Source organism: Galdieria sulphuraria, assembly GCF_000341285.1.
Source record: "Galdieria sulphuraria unplaced genomic scaffold scaf_32, whole genome shotgun sequence".
Classification (NCBI taxonomy): Eukaryota; Rhodophyta; class Bangiophyceae; order Galdieriales; family Galdieriaceae; genus Galdieria; species Galdieria sulphuraria.
In genome coordinates, this window is record NW_005178443.1 from 121463 (window position 1) to 145686 (window position 24224).

Here is a 24224-nt window from a genome sequence, read left to right on the forward strand (position 1 = left end):
TTTTTATTTTTTGTTGGTCTTTTGGGGGGAGAAAAGAGGATTGGCGCCTCGCTTCGTTTGATATAGAGCAGCTTGTTCTGTTTTTGTTTCTTGGAAATGAATTCCTACAAAAATGACGTTAAAGAGGACCAGGGTGGACCGGTTATGGGACAAGTTTCAAACTCAAGTCCTCCCTATAAGCATAAAGCGCCAGAGGTTCTTGCCAGGTCGGCAGTGCCTTTCTCAGAACGCTTTCCCATCCCTCAGGACCAAGTGAGTATAGATGAAACTTCCCTGTTTCACATCTCATAGCTACCTAGGTTGGACCGCAACACTTTACAAAGCTAAAACTTTTGGGCAAAGGAGCAGTAGGTAAAACGTATTTGGTTGCGTTGAAGGGAACAGACAAACTTTATGCCATGAAAGTGTTAACCAAGGAGGAAATGATTGTGAAGAACAAAGTAATGCTTGCTCGGACACCAAAAACTTTGCTGATATGGGTGTTAGGTAAAAAGAGTTTTGACAGAACGAGAAATTTTGGCAACTGTGAACCACCCTTTCATCGTCACTATGTATGCCTCCTTCCAAACTGAAAAGCGGTTGTACTTCATAACAGAATACTGTGCTGGAGGAGAATTTTTCGCTGTGCTCCAGAGGCAACCTAAGAAGAGGTTAAAAGAGGAAGCGGCTAAATTCTATGCTGCTGAAGGCAAGTGTCTGTGAAGTGGTTGCTTAGTACTAAGCTTCGCCTTTAGTCTTATTAGCACTGGAATATCTGCATCACATGGGGTTTATATATCGAGACTTAAAACCGGAGAACATTCTTATGAGAGGTGATGGACACCTCGCTCTCACCGATTTCGACCTTTCGAAACAAGCTCAAGCTGTTTCTCCTCGTGTTGTCAGTCATCAAATGTCTCTTCTTGAGAAGATACGCAACAACTTCCAAGGGAAAAACGTGGATCCTTCTCAAAAACTAGACATTGTTGATTCAGAACCCGTGCTCTCATATGCTACAAATTCATTTGTGGGAACTGAGGAATATGTAGCACCAGAGGTATGTCTACAGAGTTTCTTTGCCGGTTATGCTTACATTTTGACAAGGTCGTTAGAGGAGTCGGTCACTCGTCCAGCGTGGACTGGTGGACTTTAGGTATCCTTATATACGAAATGATATTTGGTTCAACCCCTTTTAAGGGTTCCTTTTCTGATGAAACGTTTAGCAATATTATAGCAAATGGTGTCAAGTTCCCTGAAGATGTTGTTGTGTCACCTGAGTGCAAGAGCTTAATTAAGAAGCTACTTAAAAGAGATGTAAGTGAATCAAGTTTTTTTCCAAGCTGAAATTGAAGTCCTTTTGTTTTAGCCCGAGCGTCGCTTAGGCCACGAGAATGGAGCGTCAGACATTAAGAGGCATCCGTGGTTTTCCAATATCAATTTTGCGCTTATTCGTAATGAACGCCCGCCCATAATTCCTTCCATACCTGATCCTCGTGATCTTTCTTTATATGCCTCATTGAACGTCGAGGTATATGTACTTTTTCTATGATCTGGGTTGTTATTATTTATAAAGTGTTTAGGACGATGATGACGACGTGGATACTTTGAGCGATTGGAGTTCTAATGACCCAAGTAATCCTTTTATCAACTTTAATTGTTATCGTGACGAGAAGCAACTTGGTCATCATTATTAGAAGTCACGTTGTTTTTGGTATATTTCTGTAAAATGCTACACGATAATGTGATGATAATAATAATAATAATAACCTTGACTGCATATGTTCTTGTTTGAATTTCATGGTGTTTTGTTTCGTAACCACTGTTTTCTCGTAGTATCAAGAAAGCAAAATCAGTGGATACAACCTAGTGTAGAAATTCCGTTTGGCAAAATACACTTGCAGCATGTCAATAGACTACTTTCACATTTAGGCATTAGGTAAGGTTGAGTGCCTATGTTGCATGGTCCAAAAGGAGAGTTTTAACTCTTTGGCATTAGTCTATATGCGCTATTGTGGTGGTATCCAAATATAAATGTGTCTAATGACAACTTTTGACTTTTATGTTGAAGTGGATACAACTAGTTTGCAGCCTATGATAAACTAACGGCCATGCCCCATATACAGTGATAATACAACTATGTCTCACAAGGAATGTACCTACAGCAAGTTATTAAGAGGCTACAAGACACGAGTTGGAAAGTTTCTGTCGCAAAATGCGAATAATATTGATGGATTGATTGAATGCCCATAGAGAAGAAGAGACAATTTCAAAATAAAAAATGCAGTTTTGGCGCCTTTTTTTGTGTAATGTCCCACATTCAAACGATACAAGAAGAACTTCGAAAACTTGTACACAGAGACCCCAACGACGTTGAACTCTTTTTGGATACTCTTCCCGAGAAGACGCGGAATGAGTTGTTGAATCATGTGCGTAGTGGTATAGAGAGTCACTTTCAAGAAGATTCTGTGGCAGAAGATCTCGTTTCTATCTTGGAAACAGTAAGAGCTTTGCTACTAAATCAATCCTTACGAGTAAGTTGCAGGAAACTTTTACGGAAATCAAGTTGAATGATTAGGAGCAAACGCTTCTAGCTTTGTTAGGACGGATTCTGGTGGAAGGATGCTCTCCAAAAGAAAGAAACGTACTAATAACAGAGCTAGAACAAGGCTTCCTTTCAGTCTTGAGAGACTCGAAGCTATCAGTTAGTGAAAAATTCCAGGTATGTGAATTTCCTTATTGGAGCATCATTTCAGAGGCCAACATGTAATAAGGAGATTCAAGGAATATGGTTGCGCATGGAAGCTTTGCTACAGTCTTTCGATTCTAGCACAAGATGCAGAGTTGTGGACGTTTTTGTGTCCATTAGTAAAAGTGCTGTTCAAATTGATAAATCACGCGGTAAAAAATTCTGCCATGCAACGTTTATTCGTGAAACTAAGAAATAACTAGGTAAAATGCTCTCCACGCGGATAGCACGCTGTATGATCGACTATATATTTGATTTAGAAAGTTGCTCTTTGGTGTTGTCCGTTATCAACGATCTGCATTTGGATCAAGAACTATCCCAAATTTTGAGGCAAGTCTTCAATTGTTAACTATATTGTCAACTCAAATATTCGAAAAGGCGCAAAACGATTCAATTGATAGATAATCTCGACGCATCGCAATGTCTTCCTTTTATGAAAGGACTGTTTGAAGTCATAAGAAACCGTTTGAAAGAGACGAATGACAAACTCTTTCCTTGGATAGAAGTTTTTCGAATTTTTATCTACTCTGCACCGTTGTCAGTATTCAGAGATATATTATGTTTGTTAGATATTGAAATTAGTAATATTCCCAGCATTGGTATGACTATACAGCGATATTATGAAACCTTTGCTGGTACAGATGACTTTTTAACTGCTTTTCGCATGCAGGATCTAGCTTTGTTAGTATTGATTTTCAGTATTCATGAGGATATGAAGAATAATATCACTAGCACGCTGGAGCGCTTGGCAGATTGTCCTGAAAAAATCCAAGCCTCTGCTGAAAGTTCAACAGAAGATACCTTTTGTGCTTTATTTACAGAGTTGATAAACTTTCAGGACACAGAATACTTACTAATCTACGTTTTAGAAATTTGTTACCACTGGATGTCAGACGAGAAATGCCGTAAAACCTCTACAAAACAGAAAGCAACTTCAATCATCGTCAGCATGTTTCAGAAGCAAGCGTGCTCACGTGGAGAAATTGTTCATTACATTTTCTTTGAAATGGCTGAGCCAAGTCATAGCATACCCTATCGTCTGCATCTATGTGATATAATTGAACACTTGTTGCGTACCAACATCATCGATCTTGCATCTTTTGTTCCGAAGATTCAGGATGCACTGCAGTTCTTAGAATCATTGCCAATTGTAGTTTGTAAGAGATTTTTGAAATCTCTTTGTCGCTTGGCAACTATTTCTCATTCTTTTACCAACTTTTTAATGAAATTTTTGCAACAAAAGGCGTTTGGGCGTTATCTTGGTGGACAGTGCTTAGGAGCAATCGGTTTTATCGCTGTCCTTTCTGAGAAAAGCTTACAACGGGTTCATTCGAATGCAATCAACATTTTACAAAGCTTAGCTACCAGAAGCAGTTACGGCATCCGTCTGGTGATATATGAAGGATGGAGACAGCTTGCAATGTTTGAAATGAAATCTCAAGATAGCTTAATTTTACCTATGATGCAGGAATTTCTTTTGCATAGACTCGAAGAACTATCCATCGACTGGAAAAATGGGGAATTCTCTTTGAAAGAGTCCTTTGAATTCACTAGTAGTAGTTGTGTTTCGTATCCCAAGGAACCGATTGCACACTTATTGCGTTGTCTTTGGACTATAGACTCGAAGCATCCTAGTCTTGGGAAATGCATGGAATGGTTTTGCAACTTATTTAGATTACTCAATTGCATATTTTCCAAATGTTCTCTGGGCAGTGATGAAGATATCGCGTCTTCTGTATGCCTTGTAAAAGCTTTACATAATGTTGGCGATGTGCTGTTGCAGTTTTTCGATGATCAGTTTAACCGTGCTAGAGTAATACCATGTCTAACAGTCTTGTATGAATTACAAGATTTTATGCTCTCTCGTTCTTCTGGAACCTTAGAAATAGATCCCATTGCTTTTGGTGTTTCCGCTTCAAATGTTTTAGTTGAAAAGGAAGTCGTACGAGATATTTCCCTTCTTGAAGAATGTCATAGCTTTGAAATCCTGTTCAAGTTCGTGTCTTCGAGTTTGGACTATGTCAATGCACTGTACATATTTTTGAGAAAGCTAAGTGGTTATGCCTTAACAGAAATTAATCAAGAAAACGCCAGTTTCTTGGGAAACCTAGCTTTGCAGTTGGTTAGTTATAGCAACCGACTCGAGTACAGCAAACTTTCTAGAAATGACTTGAGTGAAATAGAGTGGAAGACTCAGCAGACAGGTATGGAGTGGTGGGAAAACTTTCTTCAGAAATATTCTTCAATTTCTCCACGTCAAATGTGTCTATTTTACATTTTGACAATTCTAGACACATTATGTTGCAAAGGACATTTTGTATTCCATCGAGACGTTTATCCAGAAACTTTGGATCAGCTTGAAGAATCTTTTATGGACGATGAGTTGAAAACAGTTGCACATGAGCACAAAGTGCTTATATCTCTTTGGAATTTTTACGAAACAGAATTTGCAAGAAAGACAGGCATTCCAATCACTCATGCACAATTGCATCTTCAACTTATACTCCACGGACTAAGCCAAGTTCAAACTAGCACCGAGCAAACAAACTATTTTTCAGTTGCTCGAAAAGTGGTACGCCTCCTCGGTCAATATTCCATGCAACAAACATCGGTCCTTCGACTGTTGATTCGCATACTTATAAAATGCTGCAACAACTCGAAATTTATCTTCTCCTTACTTCATCATTTGGCGTATACATGTCGAGTCGCAGCTTTGCCTAAGTCATCCGACAACTTTGCAAAAAGACGTATTGACGAAGACACTACGAAATATCAGAAAATTATGACGAATTCTGTAGCGAGTTCGGATTACGACCAAATGTCTCCTGGTCTAAGTGAATTACTTCAATCGAGTAAGATTCCTCTACCGGAAAGTGAATCATGTCGAACAGTAGTTTTGATTGTAGTCTTACAGCATTTGGAAACTCGTTATAACTCGGTACCTACAAAGAAACTTCCTAATCAAGAATCCTTGGACGAATTGGTAAATATCTTGATGGTCGTCCATACTATCTTAGTTGGTGAAGAAAATTATGAAATGAGAGGTGAACAATTGCCTCATACTCTTCACTATCCTCCAAGTTTTGTCAATCGTTTGCTTCAACTTATTTCCAGAATTTCAAAGACTGCTTTTCAGTGGATCAATAGAAATCGCAAGACGATATCCGGTTGGAAAAAGGATGAAGTTTACATCAAGAGCTTGGCAACATTTGTAGAGAACGTGGCGACTCGTTTGCAAACTATCATCGGATGGATTTGGAAAGGAAGGAGCAAGTTTCACATTAAAACAACACGTTCGACGACATTACCTCGAATTCAATATCACTTTGCCAAATTACATGTAGAGTGTAGTAAAATTCTACACCTTCTGGATATGGAGATGCGTCCACTATTTCAAAAAGTGGTTCAAGATTTTCAAGGATTTCATCAGACAACAGAAGCTGACACCGAGTCTTTGACTTTTGACCAATCATTCCAACAAAATGAAAGCAAGCTATCAAGAAAAGTTAATCGACGGAAGTTTAGAAGTCGGAATCGCTTTATCGATGCTTGTTTGGTGGAAGAAGAATCCGATGGTGACGACTATGCAGATCTCGAAGATTTTTTGGTTGTAGATAAAGAACTGGAAGGAAATGGCAAACAGCCAGCTCAAGTCATCGACTGGATGAAACGAATTTTTCCTCAGTATCATTAAATAAATTACCCTTTCAGGTGGATGTCTCTTTACGACTGTGCGCTGACTCTATCTTGAATTTTCCAATGTTGTAAAAGGCCATCATAAAATGTGCAAGTTATAGCTTCACTGTCTTTTTCCAAGGGCAACCAACAAACGCCATAAGCTATTGTAGAGGCACTTTCACCAAAACGATGCAAGTCGATGGTGAAGTCGCTATTATAATCGAGTCGAAAAAATTTGAAGCCATCATACATTGTAGCAGCTAAAAAATTGCTCGGTCGATTTCCATCTTGTCCAAGTCTCCACACACCACCTCCCACATTGTAAGCAAATAAGGACTTGCACAACATGCGAATATCGTGTCCAACTAAATGGTCATCGTATCCACCGGTCAATAGAACGTTACTGTTAAAAACAGGAAGAATACTGGTGATGCCAATACCACTGTGTGATGATGTTACTGTTTTTAAGGGTTCCATATTCAGTTGATGGGAGGAACCTGTTCTACATCGAATATCCCACAAAGTGAGCAGACCGTCATCTCCACCACTGCAACAAAGAACTTCGTCATAGAAGGCTGCGCACCAGCCCTCTGCAGAATGGGCTTTGTAGGTATTCTGTTTAACTCCAGTGAAAGCATCAATCAGAGACAAGTTACCCAGAGAATCGCTACAAATGATCATATTGTTCTTTGGACTATAGTCCAAGGAAAGTATGAGCGAATGACTGTCGACTAAAAACGAGGAAATGGGATTATTATCGCTCTCCTGAGCAGTGTACTTCACCAGTACAACCGTTCCGTTTGCACAAGCAACTGCAATGTGGTCAGAGTCTAACCACTGACAATCCAACACAGCTGGTAAATCCCATGAGTGCTCAAGAGTAAAGTAACCACGTTGTTTCAAGCTATAAAGTTGGAGAGATCCGACACGTGTTTGTTCTTCCTGCAAAAATTGATAAAGTCCACAAGCAACAAGTATTTCGGAATCTCTGTAACGGCACTCTACGACGTCCGCTGATAGAAAAGTTTTGGTTTCTGCCACGATACTAATGTCATATTTATTCATTTCACTGGAGACTTGTGTTCCTTGAGACAAGTGACTTTACAAAACACACAGTGGTTGGAAAAAAATGAAAACCCCATTTTTGGATTGTACTTTTTAAGAATGAAACATCAAACGGACTTTTTCTTGCAACAGCTTGGCAACAGCATCTCGAACTTGTGGTGACTCACTACGTACCAAGTTCATTAAGCAATCGTAACTTTCTTGCAAAGTTTTCTGGAACTGAAAATCGGACATTGCTATCAACTGATGAAGAACACTCACTACAACGGAACTCGCAGCTTGTAATTCTCTTTGTTCTTCGGTTTTCTTGGGAGAAGACTCTAAGCTCCTTTCCAGGAGGGTACTATATTCTTTCAAAATTTGTTGGCAAAGATGTATTCTATGTAATTCCAATTTTTCAATAAACTCTGAGGATCGCTTGTTTCCACTGTTATCGTTACTCAAGATCCATCCTAATACTTGTAGTAAATTCATAGTCCCGTTCATCTCCTGCTTTAGTAAATTGGGTATCTGATTCATAAATCCTGACTTCCAAAGAGCAAAACGTAGTTGATAATTACTATTGAAACTACGTGCAAAGGATATACTTGTTTCCATACTAGATATCATCTTCTCAATGGCAACGTCTGGGATACGATGGAAATGTTCTTCTACAGTCTCAAGAATCAACTGACTCAGTAACAACTGCACTACACTTTTACATCGTACCACCTTAAAGTTGGCTGTGTGATGGAACGCATTGGTAGTATTAGAAGAAGAATGTTGGTTTCCTGACTTGGAAGAACTCCCCTTTTCCGTAGAAAACTTGGTTGCTTGGGATATTAGCTCTTCTTGGGCTCGGTCTCTTTGACTAGTCTCTTCTGGATGATATTCGTAGAAGCACATAGGACCAGGCCATTCATCATCTTCAACGAAAACTACAACCTCATTTTCGTTATCTTCCTTGTCTTTTGCTGACTTTTGCGTTGGCACAGTTTGGAAACTTCCTGGTGACTCAGTCATTTCATCCAAGCGGGAGCCTCCAGATACGTCTACATTGGATGATGTCCTTTCTGTTTCAGTAATAAGGTTACTTGGAACGGATGTATTGGCTTTTACTCTTTCAGAATCTATACCGTTAGAATGTAACTGCTCCATTTCATTAAGCAACTCCAAATTATCAAACAGTTCGTGTGGCAACGTGGATTGAACCAAGGTTTCCAGAAAAGAAGTAAGCGTGATCCATTCTTCCTCGCTGAAACTCTCTCCTCCCTTGCGAGAGAGACGAGACAACGCACTAACTCCTTCTCTGGCCAAATTTTCAGATTCTTGATTTATCCAACTCTCTAATAACTTCAACAGTTCCCATAAAAGGTGTTTGGTTGATTGCATATATCTGACAAAAAGATCTATTAGATTGTTCAGAGCCATGGTTCCAGTGGAAACAGCCCACTGCTTATTATGATCCACTTCTATATGACTTCGTTCTTGCTCATCATTTCCCCCAGGAAGATGTCGAATATCATCAAAAATAGGCACTAAAATACCACGAACAACAAGTTTCCAGAATCCCGGGGAAAACTTATTACCAAACTGTCTTAGCACTTCAAATAGTGCATCAGTTGCACTTGAACGAACGGATTCCCGTGCATCACCTGTGCAAGATGACAACGCCATTAATAAAGGGAACCATAACTTTACATGTAGATCGCAATCATCTTCGAAAACCATATTTTCATCAAATCTATCTTCCAATAGAGACGAGACTCTGATAGATAAATGATTGATGGCTGAAAGAGAAATAGACACCGACAGTGGAGACTTCGCATATGCAGCTAAACAATGGACAGCTTCTATAAACATTTCATCGGTGGAATCCTTCAAATGGTCCCGGAGAATCTGATCCAATAACTGATAACTTTGTGACATAACAGAATAGGTTGTTTCAGTAGCTTCAGAATGAAAATCTGAAGTAGAATGCACATTCCATTTGGTAGTCTTATCCTCTGCAGCTTGAGACAATATCTGAAATATAGACTTCCAACCAGAGCGTAATCTGTTGTACCTCTGACAGACTATCTGTGCCAAACAACTCAAAATTAATTCCTTTAAATTAGCTGATACTGTTTTTGCAAAAATGAGTTGAAAGGGTTTGAGGAAGCTCCTTTGAAAAGCATATTGTGAGAGTTCCTCCCTTTCTAAAAATTCAAGAGAAAGCTGGCGCAATGCATCTATCGCAAACATTGCTATAGCTTGTTTTGGATGACAGCCTGATTTGGAGAAGAGTGGCTCTAAATGGTCCCAAACTTGTTTCCATTCTACTCGAATTCTGGCTTGCATATTATAGTGTGCGACTTCAACAGCCTTGAGTAACATATAAAAACTTGGTGTTTTGGCTTCAGCAATTTCTTCCCAGGCAATGTAACTTAAAGCTTTGCAAAAATCAGCGATACCTGTTGAAGATAATTCTACAGAGTTGCTAAAGACTCTTTGTATTTCATCATCTTTGATAGTTGATGCAACCAACGACAAGTTCGGATCCACACTCTTCGAAACATTACCATTACTATCATTGTGATGAACGTTAGAACGCCCACTTTGTCTTAGTGACTTCCTTGAATGATCACTGCTTTCCTTTTCCTTAGTTTCCTTGTCAGGCACTTGAAACAATATAGATTCACTCGAAATTCCAACAGCACTTCCGCCCTTTTCAAGCATCTGAATGGCTGCTGATATCTGTTCTTCTATTCGATTGGATTTTGCATCCGACACATGATATCTTTCTGGATCTCCTGCAGCTATAGCTCGAATTTCCTCTAGTTGACTTATTGCTTTCAGAATGTGCATCCAAGTATCACCAAGAAAGTCTCCATCTGAGATCGCAACTTGTAATATAGCTCGAATACATTCAATATTCTTGATTTTCATATCAGAAATACCACTCAAATGAGTAAATTTGGCCAAGGACGAAGCCAAAGCATTTCTCTCAGTATCCATACCATATATGGAGGCAATCACTAGAGCATCTCGAAAACATTGCGTACATAAACCCACAACATCTGTATCATGCGAACCTGCACGCTCTAACAATACTGAAATTGCAGCGAGGATGGCACACCACGATACTTCAAACATAAGCTTCCCATGGAAAGGATTCGTAGCAGAGTAATATGTATAATCAATACCATTGTTCGGATTCTCATTTTTTATCTTGTCACGAGATGAAAAAAGTTGCTTAGTGTACTTCATAAGCCTTTCTGACTCACGAAATGAGTCATGTAGTTTGTTAGAAGAAGTGTACTTTGACGAAGATGAATCTTTCACGAAATCTCCCAATCGTATCTCTTCATTCACAATTCTATCATAAAGTTCTCCGAGAAATTCTTCCGGCAGATCTTCTCCATCGTTTATTCCTCTGTTATTTTTAATAAACTCTTCTTTACTCATTTTGTGCTTCACTTGTGGGTGATGTGCATCGGTATTTAACATAATAACAGCGTATGCTAAAACATAAGCTGTGTCTGCGTTGGCAAATAACTCCGGGTTGCAAGCACAATAGCGACTGGCAAACTTTTCCATGATGCGATCTATCTTCTGTGCTTCTCCAGGCAAACGAAAGTTAGAGAGAAATAAACGAATAGCTTCATCAAATTTCAAGTCTACAAAATCATGTAAATCGACAAATTCGTGCATAACTTCCATATGAAACTCGTTGCCATCTCCCAAATATTGCCCAACCATAGTGGCATCTAAGCCTTCAGTCTTCAGCAAGAATTTGGCAATTTCCTTTGGATCCCTCCTCAGATACCCTACTTTACAGAGATAATCAATTCCTTGATCAGCATCAAAATTAAAAAATCTTATGGCTTCGTCTACTTCTCGCTTTATTTGCAGTCTCTTTTCCACAACAGATGTGTCCAAATGCTCCTCTCTTGAGCCATCTTCAGTCTCATTCAGAACGTTGTCGGAATGACCTGTTTGTATTCCTTGAACTATTTCAGTAACACTGGAATTTGGGAAACTTCCTTCTGTCAAATTCGAGTTTTGTTGGACTCTTTGCGATGATATTAGCGGTTTGCTCCATTCCTTTAATGAGCTAAGTAAGTAAGATATCCCTGTGAGAGCAAGCTGTCTCAATTCGACTTCCTGCGCGGCGTGTTGTCCTTCTGAAGGTTGGCTCAAACCAACTCCACCCTCAAAGACTGAGTTTGCACTTAGTGAAGCATTCTTTTGTATAATTCTACTGAGGTCACTCACAATCCTTTCATACACATTATTTGAATTGATATCACAGTCATAGTTTAAGAACAAATCAGCAAGCAACTGGGGATCATTCACTAACTTATTCACTAAAAGCAATGCTCGTTTGGTTTGAGCATGTGTGGAGGTGGCTGACTCCAAATACCGAAAAATCACCGTGTGAAAAATTGCAGATATTTCCCACTTGAGACAAGAACGAAGTTTGTAAAGCAACAATTCTACAATAGATAGTGCCAATTCCATAATTGCCATTGTTGGTGCCACGCAATTCGTAAGCAATGAAGGAATAAGAAAGTTACGGACGGCATAAACAAACCGAGGACTTGAACGGAAGGCAGGGCCACTTGTTTCAATAATCTCCTTAATCAACTCTAATGAGAGAATTTTGGAACGAGTACTCAATGATGTTGATGACGATAACTCACTCTGCTCACGGGAAGACAGCTTGCAAAGTGCTCGGAATAAAAGATATGCATCTCTTTCTAATACCTCATAATGAAATGTCTCACTTGATGACTCGGTCACACTTTCTGTAACAACATTTTCCGTTACAGACTTGACTCTTTCCTTTTGTGTTTGAGTCTCCCAAATTTTTGAAGAGACTCCATTATTTTCATTTGTAGTAACACTTGAGGTTTCTACTTTCTCACTGCCGTATTCTGGTTCCTCAATGCTTCTAATATAAGATGCTCTATCACTTTTCTGTAAAGGCTCTGTGTCAAGTGAAGTATCCTCCTTCAAGTCTTCCGACTCAACACCCGGAACTTTAAATGAAAGTCGACTTTCTACAACATCATCGTTTCCGTTTTCCGAAGACGAAGCAGGTCTATTCCCCTCCGCTACTGTTTTCTCCATACGTGAAAAAACTGTGTCCAAGACTTGTGTCAGCGCAGCTCGTGAAATAGTTCGAACACTTGAGGAGCGGGCACTTAAGTGAATATTATAAAGAGTCCTTACGTTAAAGACTAATATTCCCTCGTGAATGCCAACTTCAGGCGACAGTCCAGAAACTATATTTAACAAGATTTGCGTCATTCGAAGAAAGATAGAGTCATCTTTCATTTGAAAACAATCACAAACTGACTTTACGACATCATCTACAACTCGCGTTTCCTTCTTGTCACGAAAGGCTTTAGCTTGAATCCAGCCATACGCAATTAGTTTTTGTAAAGTATCCAACGAAACAACTACAACTTGAGTCTTTCCTGAATCACAGCCTAACAGTAAAGCTTCAAAAACCTTTTCGTTACCAATATCACTGGCATCCGCTTTGACGATTTCAACAGCCTCCTTGCAAACGTTCCTTAATTTCCTGTATTTTCTACTAGAAGCTAGCTTCGTAATCTTTAACAACGATTGCTCTATTAACTTTGCGAGAGGCTGAATCTTTGAATTTTCACCATACGAACCGTGTTCGTTGGTCTGATGTGTCTCTGCCTCTGCGTTTGAGGACAAGCTTGGATCCTGTTGTTGCGTGACAGTGATTCCCTCATCTGCCAGTTCAGAAGTTGAAACATTCTCTTCAGAGCCATCTGTGTCGTTTTCTAAAGCAGCCCGTGCTTCTGTCGACTCTTCACTTGGTAGTCCGGCATTGTTCTCCCTGCCTTCGACCTCTTCCATCTCCAAATTGTTATGCCAGTGTTCGTGCGGATCTTCCTCGAAGTTAGAGGAGTCTTCCTGGTTTGTAGCCATTTCTTGACCTTCTGTATTTAAGGGTGTCACTGACTCCTCTTCTGGCTCAGTTAACCTTAATTCGGAACTCGAAGTAGGTTCTACGTTCTCTTCGCTTTTCTCCACCATATGTACCCATTCCCCTCTATCTTTTGGCTCTTCCATTAAACAAGAACCTTCCTTCTGCAGTCACAGAGTGTTCACTGCAAGCAACTGCAAGCAGCACCCCCCAAAAGTAGCCAAAGTACAAACCAACTTTGCAATTCCAGCTCGAATGGGACAAAGAAAAATGCAGTGTGGAAGGCGCCATCCTCCAAGTCTCTCTCAAAACAATTTGAGCCAACAACGAAACAAATGAACTTGCTACACAGAGAATCTTTACCACAATTTAAACAAATTATGCCAATAATATGGCATAGCATACAAGAAGTATCATCTAAATATACGTATTATTCTAAGTCATCACCAGGACCGCAAATCTATACATAGCAACGACTATTTCAACGATGAAGACCTTCAGTCTGGCCAAAGAAATTTTTCAAAGGCATGAAGCCCATGAAATTGAAATTTTTGCAACATTCGAAGAGATATAACAGTAGAACTCAAGCTTATAGGAAGCTTTCTTCATATTCTTCAAAAGTGGAGCTTTCCAAATCCTTATTGCTAGTCATGTTGTCTTCAACCATGATCCGTGAATAGCTGAGTTCCTGCCTTCTCAACTCCTGTTCTTGTCTTTGCAGTTTTTCTGCCTTTAGTTGTTCTTTAAAAGCCTACATTTGAGTATTAATAACCACAACGAAATTTTTTGCAGCAAGCGCACTTGTTTTCGTTTCAATATGTGCTCTCTTTCGTGATCTTCCTTTTCTTGCGCCAAGTTTGGAAATGCCTCTCTTTTCGACTTTTCAAGCCGGTTGATTATGTCATTTTTTCTCCTTTCAACAGTAATAGTTTTTACGCTCTTTCTATCTTTAAAACCCACTTGTCCAACATCCATATCTCCTGTTTTCTTTAGGTTGCTCCAGGACGTATATACAACGACAACGCTATGAAGCTTGTTTCCTTCTATGGAATTGTACTTTACCAATTGCGCACAATCTTCTAATATATTTGAAGGAATTTCATCTATAGTTTTGCCTGAAGGTAGTCTCAAATATACGTGTGCAGAAGAATGCTAAAGCTCACAAATAAGTCATGCCTTTGCTACTTTCATACCTACTGACCACTTGCCTTATCCACGTGGAACCAAACATCTTCCTCCCAGCCATATTGAAGTAAGTGCTCGTTCTCAAATTTATCCCTTCCCATATAAATAATATATTGAGTATCATGTGTAGTGAAGAAGTAAACCATATTTGGAATATCAATTAATTACTCATTCATTTTTTGCAATTGTGAAGTTTTGTTTTTGAGGACGACGGAGACTTTGATTATCGGGCGATATTGGAAAACTGGTCAGTTCTTGACAAGTCAGACAGGCAAAGTTTTAAGGTTTTTAATGAACATGTCAAAGCGAGATGCTCTCGATGAAGTTCCTGAAAGAGTTTCTTTTCCTGAAGAAGAGAGAAAAATACTTCAATTCTGGGAAGAGAAAAGTGCCTTTCATACTTCTATGGATATGAGTAAAGGTCGACAAACATTTAGTTTTTACGATGGACCTCCTTTCGCTACCGGGTTACCGCATTATGGCAATATCTTGGCAGGAACTATTAAAGATGTAGTGACTCGCTATGCATATCAGGTACGAGACTTGATGTGGAAAGTGCATCTTGTAAAATATACTTTTGTGTAGACAGGGCATGATGTTCCGAGACGATTTGGCTGGGACTGTCACGGCTTGCCAGTAGAGCACGAGATTGATAAAAAACTTGGAGTGAAGTGTCGAGAGGATGTCTTGAGGTTGGGAATTGACAAATACAATGCAGAGTGTCGGTGGGTATGATTACACTGTGGTTACTTCCAATCTGAAAGTTGTATAAGATCCATCGTTTTACGCTATGCTTCAGAGTGGGAAACAATTGTGAAACGTTTGGGTAGATGGATTGATTTCAAGAATGACTATAAGACGTTAGATATGACTTACATGGAAAGTGTTTGGTGGGTTTTTAAGCAATTGTATTTGAAAGGATTGGTCTATCGAGGTTTTCGTGTAATGCCTTATTCGACAGCTTTGAACACTCCAATGAGTAATTTTGAAGCCAACCTGAACTACAAAGAGATTAGCGATCCCTCCGTCATAGTTTCTTTTCCGTTATTGACTGATCCCAATACTTGTTTACTTGCATGGACTACTACTCCATGGACCCTTCCTTCGAATCTTTCCTTGTGTGTGCATCCAGATTTGGATTATGTAACTGTGGAGGACACTATACAAGGAAAGAAATATATCTTTGCTGAAGGGAGAAAGGAAGAATGTTTGAAAGCGCTGAGACGCGATTCTAAGAAAGCTTCATCGGAAGTGCTTAGGATTACCTCTCGCTGCAAAGGAACGGACCTCAAAGGCCTTCAGTACCAACCTTTGTTTGAATACTTTTATGAGCGTTTTAAAGATAAAGCATTTCTGGTTTTGGTTGATGAATATGTAACGAGTGATACAGGTACAGGTATTGTTCACCAGGCTCCTGCTTTTGGTGAAGATGACTTTCGGTAAGTTTCAAGTTTTTATCATGCAGTTATATTTATGTTGATTGGGACAAGTGTTTGCTCCAATGCTGGCATTATTTCTTATAATGATGAAGTACCTTGTCCAATCGATGACAATGGACGTTTTATACAACCTGTAACCGACTTTTGTGGATTGCATGTGAAGGAAGCAGACAAATCCATCATACAATTCATCAAATCACTGAATCGCTTAATTACGAATGAAAGAATAGTTCATTCGTACCCTTTTTGTTGGAGATCGGAGACCCCTTTAATCTATCGAGCTGTTCCTTCTTGGTTCGTCAGAGTGGAATCTTTCCGAAACAGATTAACGGAAAACAATAAAAAGTCATCCTGGGTCCCAGAAGCAGTTCAGTTTAACCGGTTTGGAAATTGGTTGGAGAATGCTCGTGATTGGAATGTTTCTCGGAATCGTTATTGGGGAACTCCAATTCCCATTTGGATGAGTGACGTGAGTTTTCATTCTGTATTGAAATGCACAGTAATTGAAATTTTATAGGATAAGCAAGAGATAGTTGTTATTGGGTCGGAAGAAGAACTTCGACAGCTAGCAGGGCTTCAAGAAAAACTCACCGATCTACATAGAGACTCAATTGACCACATAACTATTCAGTCAAAGTCTGGCAAGGTTCTTCGAAGAGTAGACGAAGTATTTGATTGTTGGTTCGAGTCGGGTTCGATGCCGTATGCATCGATTCATTATCCTTTTGAACCAGATTCTGAGGCAGTATTTCGCAGTACCTTTCCTGCAGTTTTTGTTGCTGAAGGGTTAGATCAGACGAGGGGTTGGTTTTATACTTTGATGGTCTTAAGTACTGCCCTATTTGATAAGCCAGCGTTTCAACATTGTATCGTCAATGGTTTGATACTCGCAGAAGATGGAAAGAAAATGTCTAAGAGACTGAAGAACTACCCCGATCCCATCCAAGTTACAGAAGTAAGTAACGTTTGGTTGAAAGTATTTGGTTAATTGAGTTCTTGTAGTCACACGGAGCCGATGCTCTTCGACTATATTTGATTAACTCTCCTGTGGTTCGAGCAGAAACTCTCCGTTTCAAAGAATCGGGAGTGAGAGAAGTGGTGCGAGATGTTATTTTGCCTTGGTATAATGCGTATCGTTTCTTTGTTCAAAATGTAAAGCAATATGAGCTTGAAATGGATGAAGAGTTTGGTGCTATTGAGTTGGATTTGCTTTCCAAGTCTAATGTGAATGAAATGGATCAGTAAGCGCTTCTTTTTGCATGATATATTGACAGGTTTTTGATTTTGTAATAGTTGGATTGAGTCTTCTCTTGCCTCACTTGTGTTGTACGTACGCAAAGAAATGGAAGCGTATCATTTATATAATGTAGTTCCTCGTTTGTTGGGATTCATAGATTCTCTTACCAATTGGTATGTGAGACTAAATAGGCCTCGTTTGAAAGGCAACAGTGGAAAGAAAGAATGGAAGACTTCCCTAACAGTATTGGGCGACGTTCTTATCGTATTTTGTCGTCTTATGGCCCCATTTGCTCCATTTACTTCTGAAATGATCTTTCAAAACTTAAAGAAAGTAGCACCTCTAGATTCTTTTGCTGATTCTGTCCACTATTTGATGATTCCAGAGCCAAGGTTGCATTCAATCGATCAAAAGTTTGAACAAACTGTTTCGTACATTCAGCAGGTTATCCTTTTGGGACGCATAGCTCGTGATAGACGAAATGTTCCTCTCAAACAGCCTTTAAGGAAATTGGTGATTATTCATCGGGATGCCCAAGTTTTGGAAGCTATTCGACAACTTGAAAGTTATATTGTTTTGGAGTTGAATGTAAAGCAGTTGGTTTATACCACAGAAGAAAAACAATATGTTTTACTTCGTGCAGATGCCGATGGAAGAGCACTTGGCTCGAAACTGGGAAAAGATTTCGCAAAAATTCGCAGTGCAATACAGCAACTAAGTAGCGATGATATTTTTGAGTTGGAACAAAGTGGAAAATTGGATATCGAAGGACATTGCATATTATTAGAACAAGTGAAAGTAATTCGTCAAGTCAAGAAAGATATCACTATGTTACAGGAAGAATATGAAATGGTCGCATCCAATGACACTAGCGGGCTTTTAATATTTATGGATATGAAACAGGATGAAAATTTGTATGAAGAGGGCATCGCACGGGAACTTATCAATCGAGTACAAAAGCTCAGAAAGAAGGCAGGGCTCTTACCAAGAGATGAAATTGAAGTTTTTGTAGATACCGACGATGTTCTTCTCAGAAGGTATATGACTTTGTCATTGAAATGCGTATGTAGTTGCAACATACTAACATAACTTCCTCTTAGAATACTTCAAAAGTATCGCAACAACCTAAAAGAAGCTCTCCATACTCCACCACCTTTGACATTCGAATATAAGCCCAATTACGTTCCCATCATTGAATACAGCCAAGTTGAAGCAATTCATGATATGCCATTGAAAATATGTTTGGTTAGAGCTGGATTGCGTCCGAGCAGAAAACTGATTAAAGAACTTGTGGGAGATGATGCGAGAACCGAATCTGTGGTTCGATATTGTCTAATAAGAGAAACTTCTGAAATTCTTCATCCAAGTATGTTTTTGTATTGCCATTTTGTTCTAGTTCTCACTCTATTGTTCTCCTCAGATGAAGGTAGCGTTAGTCTCATACTAGACAAACAGCATATCCGACTACAACTAGGGAAGCATATATTTGCTTCAACATGGGAACTCGTTCAAGCAGAAGAAGAGAGTGTTAACAATCACCAAGGACAGAATACTACTTGTTGAATGTTTTCACGCATGCAACAATCATAAAAAATAGTCTGGAGCTTTTACTCTTCCCTTTTCCGGACGACTGCTTTCTGGTGCGGCTTCGAATACTTTGAAGTTTCTCTCCAGATTCTCGTCCAGTTCCATAATAGATGCAACGTTACCACAACGATAGCAATAGTTTGGTGCTGACCAAACAGTCACAACGCGTCCTTGAAACATTTGTTTATAACCCTCCATAACCAGTTGATGGGCTCGAGCAATAAAGTTCAGGTGGTTGACATGCAAAAAGTGTTGGACAGCTTCCTCACCAAAAAGATATCCAGCCCCACGAGGACTCAAAGTCCATCCCTCGACTTCTTCTGGATCTGACCATAATAAATCACACATAGGACCTTCATGGGGAACTTCTTGTTTCCTATCAATGGCCTCAATATCTTCCAAACTCTCTATACCCGGTGATAGTCCTCCGTGAACACAAAAGACTCTTTGCTCTACTACTGCGCTGAGACTCATGCAATCGAATATCTCAGCACAAAGTCTCCAAACAGTGGCTGAACCAAACTTCCTCACACATTCTTCATAAAACCCATAGACTTGCGTGACTTGGCGACTTTCGTGATTTCCTCGTATAAGGGCTACCCTATCGGGAAATCGAACTTTAAGGGCTAGTAGTAGCAACAAGGTTTCTACGGAGTTATATCCACGATCAACAAAATCCCCCAAGAAAATATAGTTTGTCCAAGGAGGCTCACCTCCTACTTTAAAAAGTTCTAAAAGGTCGTAGAATTGACCGTGAACATCACCAACGACCTGGTTAACGAATAAGCCTCTATTAGTACACCACCGAAAACAAATACTTACAACTACAGGGGCATAGACAACTTGAACGTTGCCTTCTTCGACCAAAATTTCTCTAACCTTTCCGCAAAGTACTTTTATTTCGTCTTCACTAGGGAGAACACTGTCTTTCAGTTTTTCTATCCAAGCATCCAGATCCGAAATACCCATTAAGGGAATAACATGTAATGGTACGGAATTGTAATAAATGTTGTCAAAACAAATACATTTATTTATCCTTTTTATGATTAGCTTTCACTCAAGATTTTTGACATATTTAACTTATTCAATCATTATAAAATTTCTCTTTTGGTTCGTCTCTTCCAATTATGTTCTCTTCAGTATGCAGAACAACAGCTTCTGAGTATAAGTGACGATGTGTAGAGGCAAGAGTAGTGTGAACCAAAACAATGTATGTAAAAATCGACAATAAGAATTCGCAAAGTTATGAATCGGCCTTTCATTTTTGAAATCTCTGATCAATTTTGCGCGCCATTTTAGGGCATTTTTTTCATATTTGCTGTCCAAATTACCTTTTGGATTTTGTCACTGTTGTCTTGACCGTTGTGCCAAACTTGTTTAGTCACTGTTTGTTTTGTTTTGGTAAGTATGGCGCATTACAGTGGGAACGTCTTTTTCGAGTGTCGACAAAAGCGTATCAACTACATATTAACGTCGTCATTTCTCAATTTTCACCTTGACTAAAAGAATCTTAGTTTGTACTTGGACGGATCGCCCGTTAACACTGTGTTTGTAGGAGAAAAGGTATTCAATTTTTCTTCTCGTAATTTAAAATAGAGTCTTGAAGAGGCCTTGAAGTTTGCCTCTTTACTGTTATTGGTGTCACCTGTCTAACTTCATCGTTGGTAGGTTTGATGGACACAGAGAGCCGAGAAAAATCTGTTTACTTGGCCAAACTTGCTGAGCAGGCTGAGCGTTACGACGGTATTGTTTTAGTGTTTAATTCAACTTGTGTCTTATATCTGTATTAGAGATGATACAAGAAATGAGAAAAGTTGCTTCAGATGCCAACGAAAATGTACCTGAGCTCAGTGTGGAGGAACGCAATCTACTCTCAGTGGCATATAAAAACGTGATTGGAGCCCGACGAGCTTCTTGGAGGATTATTTCTTCTATTGAACAAAAAGAAGAGTCAAAGGGGAACCAAACTCATGTATTGATAAACAGAGAATATCGGAAGAAGATAGAGAACGAACTGAGCTCTATTTGTCGAGATATTTTGTCCATACTTGAGAACAATCTGATTCCCTCTGCCAAGTCAGGCGAGAGCAAAGTATTTTATTTTAAAATGTGAGCACGGGATATTTTTCGAACCTTATTTTTATAGTTTTTATGTAGGAAAGGTGATTATTATCGTTATCTCGCAGAGTTTACAAATCAGGAAGATAGAAAAGTATCTGCTGAAGCATCTTTGGAGGCTTATAAGGCAGCAAGTGAAATTGCCTCAACAGAATTGGCTCCGACACATCCCATCAGATTAGGGCTTGCTCTCAACTTTTCAGTCTTCTATTATGAAATAATGAACTCTCCTGATCGTGCTTGTCAGTTGGCAAAACAAGCATTTGATGATGCCATAGCAGAGTTGGATACTCTGTCGGAAGAAAGCTATAAAGACTCGACCCTTATTATGCAATTGTTACGTGATAATCTTACCTTGTGGACCTCGGACATGGGTGGTGAAGAAGATGGAAACGCAACGAAAGCAGATGGAAAGGACGAACAGGATCGGAGTAAACAAGAATAATTTATAAACGGCATTTGCATTATGTGTGTTCGTGTTCTGTGTGTCATCGTAGTGCGCATTGCCTCTTTTGGTTGGCAAAAGATAGAGACGCGCGAAAAAGATTTGCCAAAAGTTGATTTTTAATAAAGAGTGATGACAAGTCATTATTGAAACGATTGCATATGGAAGCGACCGTAATGGATTGGGTCGAATAGAGAGCTTTGTAGGAAACTATCATGAGTTGGCTTACAAGTATAACTATGCAAAGAAATAATTATACAAGCAGCAAACTAGTTAATTATAGAATGTCTTCGTAGAAACTCTACAAATATTTGAGCAGTACCTTCTGGTTGATCTTCATGCAAATTGTGACCACTATCACGAACCACACTCAATTGAAACTGCCCTTGCATTTGCGCAATAGTTAAAGGCTTATCCAATCTATCTTGACCTGCCAATATCAGCAACTTTGGAACAGCAATCTTAAGAAAAGTTGGCGACAAATTTTCAAACCAGCTCTTCCAGTAGCACTCACTTTCCTAGAAAAAGAGATTGAAAAGATACAACTCTAACAATAAACATGCTAACCTCAAGATTGGTCCTCCAGGAATAGCACTTTTCGTCCTCATTCCACCTTAACTGTGAAGGTAGTGACAAGCGACAAGATTCTCTTGACTTGGTTTGACCAGTTTCCAACGAGTATAGAATGGCTTTTTCCACGGATGAAAAGGATTTGGGTCTTTTCATCAAAACAGTCTATCCTCACAAGTTCTGAACCCAACTAACAAAATAACATAAAAAAAGACTAACCTGCATATGAGGCAGAGATGCCATCGCTGTTCCTTCAACAACATCTATAACAATAAGACCACACAAAGTTGGTATCTGTCCAGATGCACCAACACGTACGGCAATAGCACCGCCCATACTATGTCCTGCCAAAACAATTGGAGGTAAATCAGAGTCAAGTTTTCCGAATATACTCTTCAGTAAGTCCAGAGCGTCTTGAACCTGTTGTTCAGCAGAAAGGTTCTGCTCATTCTCCACATCAGTCTCCCCGTGGCCTCTGGCATCAAAAGCAAGAACAGACAAAGACTCAGGATTGGGTAACTTCTGAACCAAATATTTCACAAGTAACCCAAAACTCAGAGCTGAATATCCTCCCCCGTGAAAGAGCATCAAAAGAGGTTGTTTAAAGGAACTTGCAGCTCGATGAGAAGTATATAAACTACTCGTTTCATCTGTCTGCGAAGAAACGGTAGATTGAGCCAACAACAATTCTGTTAAAGATCCTGTAGCATACACGCGAAAGCCAATACCTTTGCAATTTTCAGGTAAAACCAAGGTACGCGTTCGAAAATAATCATTCCACGGCAGCGGTGACAACTCACTTAAGCGCTGATTGTCTTCAGCAAGAAAATGGGTGCCACTTGCAAAACTATTATTTCGGCTATTTTTCTCTTCAATAATGGGTTGTAGCAAACTGTGTTTAGAAAAGTTTGATTCAGACTCACCAACTGAACGAATCGGCTTTAAAGGTGGTGGACGAGACATGTGCGATAAAAATAATTCATCTGTTCACTTTATATTTATTTGGATGGACAACAATGCTGTTTACGACTCCTGTTGCGCAGTTTCTCTCAGTTTTAACAAAGTTTCTAAATATTCCAACAACTCCATCCGTCAATAGTTCTGTAGCTGTAAACAATTGTTAGAATCTAGATGCATAGCAAACTGCTTTCTATATAAGATAGAAAGACTTTCCAGAGTTTTTATTCTCAGGCTGTTTTGCAACGTATATTCAACGAGTACTGGTGACGAATGTCAAGCACAAAATTGAAAAGGCTAAAGGAACGTTTGGTTTTGAAAGACATTGCCACTAGCACCATTCATTGTTAAAAACGCTAAAAACAGTCAGAAAACTACAAGGCACTCGAAGGATGATAGAAAATACTCAAGCCAACTTTGTGGTGAACAGGACTTCAAAAAACACCCGAGAACAAGGAAAAGAGTCTTTTAAAACCAAAAAAGCAACGTTCCGTCTTACGTTGAGATATAAGTAAATTTCTCAAAAAAGTTGGAGTCAACTCAACCAAGTTGAACCGTGAGTGAGACTTGAACTTTCAGAAACTGTAAACAAGCTTTCTTCCCACTTCTTTTAAAAACTTCGAACGTAGCCAACAGTGCGAGGTTTAATAATAAAAAAAAGGTTTCCATCGTATTTGCAATAGCTGATTGTCTTACCAAAAACCAGACAAAACAATGTCGGAGGCGAGGTTCGAACTCGCGACCTTCAGTGTGTGAGACTGACGTCCTAGCCACTAGACCACCCCGACAACATTTAATATGGAAATTGTATTGATTACAAATGATAAAAATGTCGTTGATCCTTTATCATTTTCCTACATTCTTTGTGAGTTTAAACTTGACATTCTACTCAACTTGGAAATCCCTTCACAAAAATTTGTAGAAAAATTCTTTTCAAATGTCGCAAACGCTAGGAAGAAAATGAACAGAAAAATTGCGGATACGCAGAGAATAATGGTTTCAAGGTGAACAATGCAACCAGGACGCCATAAAGGTGGCGTAGACAGCATTGTCATTTGATAAAATTTTATAATGAATCACTGCTGGCATATATTTCAATAAATTTGGTGGCACATATGCATTGGGCCTCAGAATAGTTGCAATTACTATGGGACACCTTTTTAGTCGGACATGTCATGAAACTTTCTCAAGCAAGACAGTTTGTATCGATTTAAAAGCTACTAGACAAATTTATGTCGTTTTGTAGTTCAATATGGATAGAATACTTAAAAAAGCAAAAAAACTTCTTC

The 24224-nt window shown here is 39.2% G+C and overlaps 8 protein-coding genes and 1 non-coding gene across 10 annotated transcripts; 4 read left to right on the forward strand and 5 right to left on the reverse strand.

Annotated features, from left to right (window-relative positions):
• Positions 1–8: 8 nt before the first annotated feature.
• Positions 9–2270, forward strand: Gasu_38210 (serine/threonine protein kinase). Its single transcript, XM_005705235.1, has 7 exons — positions 9–252; positions 300–440; positions 487–688; positions 735–1036; positions 1084–1293; positions 1346–1507; positions 1560–2270. Exons 1-7 carry the CDS (start codon positions 97–99, stop codon positions 1671–1673), a joined length of 1287 nt encoding a protein of 428 aa, XP_005705292.1. The 5' UTR covers positions 9–96; the 3' UTR covers positions 1674–2270.
• An 8-nt stretch (positions 2271–2278) lies between these two features.
• Positions 2279–6522, forward strand: Gasu_38220 (uncharacterized protein). The gene is made up of 5 exons (XM_005705236.1): positions 2279–2510; positions 2555–2698; positions 2751–2877; positions 2929–3004; positions 3104–6522. Exons 1-5 carry the CDS (start codon positions 2286–2288, stop codon positions 6417–6419), a joined length of 3888 nt encoding a protein of 1295 aa, XP_005705293.1. The 5' UTR covers positions 2279–2285; the 3' UTR covers positions 6420–6522.
• Positions 6523–7423: 901 nt separating this feature from the next.
• Gasu_38230 (guanine nucleotide exchange family protein) lies at positions 7424–13558 on the reverse strand. Its single transcript, XM_005705237.1, has one exon. It carries the CDS (start codon positions 13541–13543, stop codon positions 7562–7564), a length of 5982 nt encoding a protein of 1993 aa, XP_005705294.1. The 5' UTR covers positions 13544–13558; the 3' UTR covers positions 7424–7561.
• Positions 13559–13723: 165 nt separating this feature from the next.
• Gasu_38240 (uncharacterized protein) lies at positions 13724–14818 on the reverse strand. The gene is made up of 3 exons (XM_005705238.1): positions 14599–14818; positions 14199–14549; positions 13724–14148 (listed from the first exon to the last, which is right to left on the reverse strand). Exons 1-3 carry the CDS (start codon positions 14704–14706, stop codon positions 13987–13989), a joined length of 621 nt encoding a protein of 206 aa, XP_005705295.1. The 5' UTR covers positions 14707–14818; the 3' UTR covers positions 13724–13986.
• A 50-nt stretch (positions 14819–14868) lies between these two features.
• Positions 14869–18719, forward strand: Gasu_38250 (isoleucyl-tRNA synthetase). 2 transcript variants are annotated; one of them, XM_005705240.1, is made up of 9 exons: positions 14869–15116; positions 15168–15307; positions 15356–16021; positions 16073–16490; positions 16539–16976; positions 17024–17262; positions 17315–18295; positions 18359–18628; positions 18679–18719. In XM_005705240.1, the coding sequence occupies exons 1-9, from the start codon at positions 14880–14882 to the stop codon at positions 18680–18682; spliced, it is 3393 nt and encodes a 1130-aa protein (XP_005705297.1). In that variant the 5' UTR covers positions 14869–14879; the 3' UTR covers positions 18683–18719. The 2 variants fall into 2 exon arrangements, with proteins under 2 accessions (XP_005705297.1, XP_005705296.1); XM_005705239.1 differs by lacking the exon at positions 18679–18719 and having other exon boundaries at positions 17315–18639.
• A 5-nt stretch (positions 18720–18724) lies between these two features.
• Positions 18725–19828, reverse strand: Gasu_38260 (protein phosphatase). Its single transcript, XM_005705241.1, has 2 exons — positions 19668–19828; positions 18725–19616 (listed from the first exon to the last, which is right to left on the reverse strand). Exons 1-2 carry the CDS (start codon positions 19812–19814, stop codon positions 18843–18845), a joined length of 921 nt encoding a protein of 306 aa, XP_005705298.1. The 5' UTR covers positions 19815–19828; the 3' UTR covers positions 18725–18842.
• A 10-nt stretch (positions 19829–19838) lies between these two features.
• Positions 19839–21649, forward strand: Gasu_38270 (14-3-3 protein-like protein). Its single transcript, XM_005705242.1, has 4 exons — positions 19839–20246; positions 20360–20588; positions 20636–20954; positions 21003–21649. The coding sequence occupies exons 2-4, from the start codon at positions 20519–20521 to the stop codon at positions 21406–21408; spliced, it is 795 nt and encodes a 264-aa protein (XP_005705299.1). The 5' UTR covers positions 19839–20246; positions 20360–20518; the 3' UTR covers positions 21409–21649.
• Positions 21650–21653: 4 nt separating this feature from the next.
• On the reverse strand, positions 21654–23638 carry Gasu_38280 (esterase / lipase). Its single transcript, XM_005705243.1, has 3 exons — positions 22198–23638; positions 21976–22143; positions 21654–21926 (listed from the first exon to the last, which is right to left on the reverse strand). The coding sequence occupies exons 1-3, from the start codon at positions 22939–22941 to the stop codon at positions 21678–21680; spliced, it is 1161 nt and encodes a 386-aa protein (XP_005705300.1). The 5' UTR covers positions 22942–23638; the 3' UTR covers positions 21654–21677.
• A 12-nt stretch (positions 23639–23650) lies between these two features.
• On the reverse strand, positions 23651–23723 carry Gasu_nc0041. The gene has a single exon. It is a non-coding gene; the product is annotated as a tRNA-Val (tRNA).
• Positions 23724–24224: the final 501 nt, after the last annotated feature.